Source organism: Bidens hawaiensis, unplaced genomic scaffold (assembly GCF_021521415.1).
Source record: "Bidens hawaiensis isolate Kalapana, Puna unplaced genomic scaffold, B.hawaiensis_p1.1 tig00040584_1, whole genome shotgun sequence".
Classification (NCBI taxonomy): Eukaryota; Viridiplantae; Streptophyta; class Magnoliopsida; order Asterales; family Asteraceae; genus Bidens; species Bidens hawaiensis.
The window spans coordinates 84,865-92,424 of NW_027497162.1; the positions used below are offsets into that span (position 1 = coordinate 84,865).

General features: G+C 39.8%; 1 protein-coding gene across 1 annotated transcript; it reads left to right on the forward strand.

Annotated features, from left to right (window-relative positions):
* The first annotated feature begins 832 nt into the window (after window positions 1-832).
* On the forward strand, window positions 833-7,144 carry LOC143592187 (transcription factor bHLH123-like). Its single transcript, XM_077072159.1, has 7 exons — window positions 833-1,071; window positions 1,198-1,843; window positions 1,982-2,074; window positions 5,962-6,027; window positions 6,678-6,743; window positions 6,830-6,883; window positions 6,973-7,144. The coding sequence occupies exons 1-7, from the start codon at window positions 833-835 to the stop codon at window positions 7,114-7,116; spliced, it is 1,308 nt and encodes a 435-aa protein (XP_076928274.1). The 3' UTR covers window positions 7,117-7,144.
* Window positions 7,145-7,560: the final 416 nt, after the last annotated feature.

The following is a 7,560-nucleotide window of genomic DNA, read 5'->3' on the forward strand; positions in this document are numbered from 1 at the left end:
GCAAGCTCCCACATTTTAGCAGATTTAAAGTTCTAAGCACACAACTTCGAACAACAATATCTTATTCATCTTACATCCTTTTAGACACAGTTTGGTTCGTTACGAAACTTTTAAACAAATAGAATGTAAAACCAATAAATTATAATTGCATTAATAACAATTTTATACAACTATTTGTCTGATGTTAATGAGAAAAAAATATACATTTCAGATCAGGTAAAAAAAAAACTCATTTTCACTATTTTTTTTTCCAACCTTGAAGTTGGTTGGTGTGAGGCGTAATGGTGTACCCATAATGCCGGCTACACCGCTACCCCGCGTTATAGGGTGATAGTTAACCCACAATACTCTAGTTGACGAGTATGTTAGTTACAACACCATTACCTATGTGACAATAACGTGACACTTCAATTATATAACCAAACCCGAACAACTAACTTTATAATCATATTTTTGTTATTTTATTGTTTTATTTTAATTTGTCAAGATTCCAAACAAATCACATATATACCTTGAAAAAAGAATTCACAAGAAAAAAAATTATTAAAATAAAAGAGAATGAAATAAGATTGGCTGAAAAAATATCTATAGCTAGTGATGACCAGTTGAATTTGATTTCAACAAAGAATTCTATGTTGTCTACTATATCATTTGAACAACAAAAGTCAAACCATATTCTTGTCATTTCCTTTGTTTACTCCCACCCTACCCTTACCCACACTCCAAATTTCATCTTCAACCTCATATAAATACCAAGATCAATCACACCCTTTTCATTTCATTTGACAAAGGATCATCTGACCGCTTGATATCTTCGATTGAAACCGAAGCCATGGCTGATAATTGGTGGGATTCATCTTCAAGAACAAGACCTTGTTTAGATTCAGTTTCTGTCACCAACTCTATCAATCTCTTCCAAGATACCCAAACCACCACCGGAGACACCACCACCTCGACAGCGGCAAACACTGGTGGCGGCGGCACACGCGCTAACACCACCTTACCCATGATGGAGTTGGGACTTCCATCACAGTCACTTCCACAGTCGTTGGATTGGAATCAATCTTTATTGTATGTCCACTAACATTTCTTGATAACTATCTTTTTCTTTATTGCACATATTAATATTGTATTTCTTTTAAAAATTTAATCACTTGTAAATTAAATTTATTTACTTTGCTTTAAATTAATTTGTAGTCGTGGAGATCAAAAAGGTGATGGTGGTTTTAGGAATCTACTTCAAGATCAAGATAGTTTGAGCTCAAACACGACCCATATTCCGCTTGAAAATAACCTATGGAGACCCCAAAAGATGTATCCAGCTAGTTCACAAGATTCATCATCAGATTTCAAGCAAATTAACGTTAGGGGCTTTCACTTGGATCAACCAATACCGGATAGCGACACCGAAAGCATAATCACATGCCAAGGATTAAATTCAAGCTTTCAAAATATGGATTTATATGGAGCCCCTTCTACAATAATGCAAACTTTATTCGGTTCAGACCACAACCAACAACAAGACTCTAGCTTTGAACAAAACCAAGGAATGAGTAATTATTCCTTGTATCAGTCTAGCTACGGCGGCCTGAATGTACCCGGCGGCAGCAGTGAGTTGTCAACGTCTAATTGGTCCAAATATTCCTCTCAACCTCAAGATTTTGTGGTGAACTCACCTTCAAAAGCGCAGTTGCCGGACATGGGTGCGAACCAACTGCACTTTGCTAACAACGCGAGGTTTTGGAATGCTTCGGCTACGGGTGGAGTAAACGATATGCGATCTGGCTTTTTTCCATCGTTACAAATGCAACTACCTTTATCAAGCTTTGAGGATAAACCTAAGGTAGCATAAAGAATAAGAAATATATATGACCAATATTATTATAGCTACAATTTCATTTCACTCAAACCCTAATTTTTCTTTCTCTTTTTCTTTATTTCATGAGAAAAAAATTGATTTTTATTTATATATACTTAACAGATTACATCCAAAGTAGCGAAAGAAAGCACTAGTGAATCATCATCAAGTAAAAGACCCCGAAACGAAAACCAATCAACTTTACAGGCTTTTAAGGTATTATGGATGAATTAATGTATTTTATTATAGTTTTGTTATTTGTTATTGTTATTTTGCAAGCGAATTACTTGTTCAATATCGTATCAATTAAATTACAGTTATTCAATGATTGGATTTCGTTAACGAACCATTTAGGTGATTAGGTCATTTCCTAGAAAAAAAAAAAGAAAAGAATATCACTAGAAGTTTGACCCACCCAACTTCTTTTCCTTCTTTGAACTTTTGACCGAACTCAATATCTTCAATCATACATTTTTTTTATTTTAGCTTATAGCACACTCAATCATCCATACTTCATCAAATCCCATTTTCACTTTGTACATTTAAAAATGAATCATCATCAACTAAAATTTTGAAGAAAATAGTTTGCCCGCCAGGTGTTTGACAAAACGCCTCAATGAAATAATCTTTGTTTTTGGTGTTTTGAGGAGGGGAGGGCAACGGGTGGTTGCTCTCCTCCTTCCTCTTTGGTTCGGGTGTTCATTCCTCAAACTCAACTCGAGTTTTGTTTTATTATTATTTTTCTTGGTGTGGTACTTGGCTACCGGGGTGTTTTGTGGGTCGGGGGTGGTATGACCGGGGCTATTGAGGAGGTTGTTTGGCCGTGTCCGTTTAGAGGCTTCCACTGTTGCCCGGATGGATTACCGGGGTCCAAGGGGGTTCGATTGGCCGCACATATTAAGCGGCTTCATTTGTCATCGGATGACAAGAAAGAGACCTTACGGGAAGCGATCTCGACAAATTTGGATTTGTTTATTTCGGTTGGTGAGGCTTTAAAGGTCTCGCGTAGGTGGATGTGTGGAGCGTGTATGGAGTCACATGCTCTCCGTCGGGGGTGCCATCATGATGACGGGTCGGTCTGGTACAAGTGTGTCACGGGAGATGTGGAGGAATATATAGTGGGGATTGCGAAGCCACATGTTGGGAGGGAAGTTGTCGCGGTGGGAAGGGTGGAGGTGGATGTAGCTCTCCTTGAGCGTGTCTTCACTCTTCCTATTACGACTGTTAAAAACATTCCTCATAGTTGTCGTATGGCTTTTTCCCAAGCCTTAGTGGGTGCTCTGGGTAAGGTGGCGGCTATGCCAGAGTCTGTTGAGGCGTGGGTGAAACTGTTGTTGTTACCACGTTGCACCTTACGAGTTTTCAGACCTTCTAATCGTCAGCAACGCAGGTCTGGCAATAGAAAGTCTGAGCAATGCCGAATTATTCAACGGTCGCTATCCGCTTGGGGTGACCGTGACGGTTTCTTTGAGCTCCTTATATCGCTTTTTAACCAACCCCTAGGAGATGCCCCGGGTGGTGATGCGTTTGTACCCGAGTCTGACAACGCCGGGTTGGGCGCCAAAGTTAAACAATGTTTGCGAAAAGTTGCGGACGGGCATTTCACTGCTGTGGTCAAGGTATTATGCTCTTCAGGGGTTGCACCTTTCGGTAAGGATACTTTGAACGCTTTGTTGTCTAAGCATCCCATCATGGCACCTCCGATTATGCCTGCTTCCTTGCTTTCTGAGTCTCCCCTTGTCGTGGACGTTGATAGTGTGCTTGGGTGCATTAAGTCTTTCCCTAAAGGGACTTCGTGTGGGCGGGACGGTTTGCGAGCCCAACACATTTTAGATGCGTTGTGCGGAGAGGGGTCTCCGATTGCGGATGGTTTGCTCAAGGCTATCCCTGCGGTGGTTAATTTATTTTTGGGGGGAAGGTGTCCTAAGGTGTTGGCAGAGTTTGTTGCGTCTGCCTCACTTACGCCGTTGCTTAAACCGGACAATGGGATTAGACCTATTGCCGTTGGGGCCATTTGGAGGCGGTTGGTCTCTAAGGTGGCTATGAGGGGTGTCGGGAAGGAGATGATTAAATACCTCGGTGACTTTCAATTTGGGGTGGGAGTCCCCAGTGGGGCAGAGGCCGTGCTTCATAGCGCGAACATGTTTCTAAATCAGTTTCATTCGGATGGGTCATTGGCTATGCTTACTGTTGATTTCTCCAATGCCTTCAACTTAGTAGATAGGACGACCCTTTTACATGAGGTTCGGAGTCGATGTCCTTCCATTTCTCTTTGGGTGGATTTTTTATATGGGCAGTCGGCTAGGTTATATGTGGGTGATACTTTCATTAAATCCACCACTGGGGTTCAACAGGGGGACCCTCTTGGGCCTCTCCTTTTTGCCTTAGCTTTGCACCCACTTGTTCACCAAATCAGAGATCGGTGCAAGCTTCTCTTTCATGCTTGGTACTTGGATGATGGCACGATTATCGGGGATACTAGAGAGGTAGCCAAAGCATTAGATATTATCAGGTCTGAGGGGCCTCGTTTGGGTCTTGAATTAAACGTTAAGAAAACAGAGTTATTTTGGCCAACATGCAATGGGGTGAAGGCACAGGAGGGGTTGTTCCCTTGCGGGATTGGAAGGCCGGTGCTTGGCGTGAAACTCCTTGGTGGTGCTGTAAGCCAGGATGCGGGGTTTATCAGCAGTTTGGCTATGAAAAGGGCATCTAGCGCTGTGGAACTGATGAGCTGTCTCCCAAGACTTCGGGATCCTCAATGCGAGCTTCTTTTGCTTCGCTCATGTATGGGAGTCGCCAAGCTTTTGTTCGGTTTGAGAACATGCCAACCTATGTATGTGGGGGAAGCTGTTTCTATATTTGACAATGGTCTTCGAAGGGCGATTGAGGACATCGTGGTTTGTGGAGGTCCGTTCTTTGGGGATCTCCAATGGAGGTTGGCGTCACTTCCGATCCGTTATGGGGGGTTGGGTCTCTGTTCGGCCAAGGATGTATCTACATATGCTTTTGTGGCTTCGAGAGCACAGTCGTGGTGTTTGCAAGACCATATTCTTCGGGGTTGTGATATTCATAGGTTGGACTCTGATTATGGGTGTGCGATGGATCGTTTACGTACTTCACTTCCAGATTTTGATCTTAGCGGGTTCTCTAATAAGGACACCGCCCCCCCTAAAGCCCAACATGTTGTGGCGAGTGCCTTATTTAGTGGAATCGTCAAGAGTTTAGAAGTGAAGTTTGATCTATCCCCTCGCCAAAAGGCGGTGTTTGAATGCCTTCGGGCTCCTCGGGCTCAGGATTTTCTAACGGCTATCCCCATTGAAGGATTAGGCCAACGTATGTCGGGTTTGGAGTATCGGGCTATCCTTAAGTACCGGTTAATGATCCCTATGTTCCCGACGGATGAACCTTGCCCAATTTGTCGCAAGGTCTGTTTGGATTCTTTTGGTGACCATGCGGTGCATTGCAAAGAATTGCCTGGCTTTAAATACAGACATGATCTGGTTAGGGATGTTCTGTGTGATGTTCTTAAACGGGCAGGGATTTCTGCTAAAAAGGAGGCCCCTGTTAACTTTCTCACGGATCCTATTGAAGGGAGGTCTACTTTACGACCAGCTGATATTCTTGTGTTCGGGTGGGCAGGGGGGAAACACGCCTGTGTGGATCTTACATGAGTGTCTCCTCTTGTTGGGCTCAGGGACCGTGGGTTTGTTGTGGGTCAGGCTGCTTTGAAGGCTGAATCGGGCAAAGTTGTTAAACACGAGAAAACTTGTTTAGATAATCAACATGTCTTTCTACCATTTGCCTTTGATACATTTGGTTTTCTGGCTCCAGAGGCTGTGAAATTTTTGAGTAGGGTTCAGCGCGTCGTACACGGAACCTCTTCAGCTTCTAGGTCTCAAAGCTTCGTTTTTAGCAGGATTGGCTTTGCTGTTCAAAAGGGGGTTGCGGCGCAGCTTGTTGCCCGTTTGCCTGCCACTTTATTGTAATTGTTTTATAGTAAATTATATAATAATAATAATAATAATTGAAATTAATAAAATTATCTTTCAAAATTGATTTCTAATGTCCACAGAATGAAAGAAATCTATGTTTGGATTTTTCAGGTGAAAAAAGAAAAGATGGGGGACAGAATCACTGCACTCCAACAATTAGTTTCACCTTTCGGAAAAGTATGATCAGATTTTTTTTATTGTTTTTTCAAATATCCTTAGCTTTTTTAAAAATGTATATATAAATTGACAATAATTCCGTAATACTAAACTTTTACAAGATATAAAAGAATAAATTTATGTCATTTAATTTTTTAGTTAAAAGTATACGTTTTTTTTATTAAAGTTCTTTACGTATATAAACATAAAGTTACATGCATTAAAAAAACTATTACACTAGTTTTTAGTTTTGATATGTTTTCTTTCCATTTTGTATCATTTAACTACACATAACCTATCTATGTATATTATAAATAAACAAACAATTAAACTAACTTGTTCATAATTTTATAAAATATGGGTGAGAATAGTACAATTCTTTTTCTCTTTTTAATATTTTAAAGATTAGAAAAATGAATATTTTGTTTTATTGTGCGCACTCTTGCAATCTGGCCACAATATGGGTTAGTCACAAACCCACAAACCGGTCGCAATGCAATCAGGATTTTACCCATGAGGACTTTTGCGACCGGTTGAAAATTAGTTGTGAAAAGATGATCTCAATCTCAAATGACCAATTTTCTAGTTATGCCTCACGTATGCTTATATAAAGATATTTGTTAGTTTAATAACTATTTATGTGTTCTGCTTGAATGATTCATTTGTTACAGACGGATACAGCATCTGTATTGTCCGAAGCTATTGACTATATCAAGTTCTTACATGAACAAGTTGGTGTAAGTTTATAGCATTACTTTAAAACATATATATATTCATTTGAAAATAAAGTCAATCTTTGCATCTAAATTTTTATGAATTCCAGGTTCTAAGTACTCCATACATGAAAAATGGAGCTCCCATCTTGCAACAGCAACAGGTAACTTTTAAATACTGATTTATTGATTAATCCAGAATGGTGTGTTTTTAATTTCCATTTAATTAACTTATATTTGTCTGTTGGTGTAGACTCCGGATAAACCACCAGAAGGGCCAAGACAAGACCTAAGAAGTCGCGGGCTATGTTTGGTACCTGTTTCAAGCACGTTTCCAGTAACACACGAAACAACGGTCGATTTCTGGACACCAACGTTTGGTGGAACATTCAGATAAGACTTATTGATCATTGATGTCCAGAAGGGTTATTGGATTTGAAATATGGTATCAATAAATGAGAAACCAGAAGGGCTAGTGGGAGATGATAAAGATAGAAAGCTAAAAAGAGAAAGGAAAAAAAATGGTGATAGAGAAAGAAAAGCAAAGAAAAGGGGATGAATCTTTGATGTTGGGGCAGCTACAGGCAAATGATGCAGCTTTGGCCAATATCTTTGTACAAGAATATGAGTCTTGTTGTAATAATTGTAGCTTTCTTAATCATTAATTAATTAATTAAAGTGTGATCTAGGATATACATATTCACAGTTCCTAACGAAATCTTAGCTTACAACATATATACCATAAATCTCATTCCAAATCTAGATAATAACATTTTGAAACTAGGGTATTATGTGCTATGTAACAGTCTAATTTTATGTATATATGTGTTTAAAAGTAATT

Bases quoted from the DNA above. Each gene is read 5' to 3' on its own strand.
- LOC143592187 (XM_077072159.1), top strand. From the start codon at position 833: ATGGCTGATAATTGGTGGGATTCATCTTCAAGAACAAGACCTTGTTTA. The intron at 2,075-5,961 runs GTATTATGGATG...TGGATTTTTCAG, and splicing joins CAACTTTACAGGCTTTTAAG to GTGAAAAAAGAAAAGATGGG. The intron at 6,028-6,677 runs GTATGATCAGAT...CATTTGTTACAG, and splicing joins TAGTTTCACCTTTCGGAAAA to ACGGATACAGCATCTGTATT.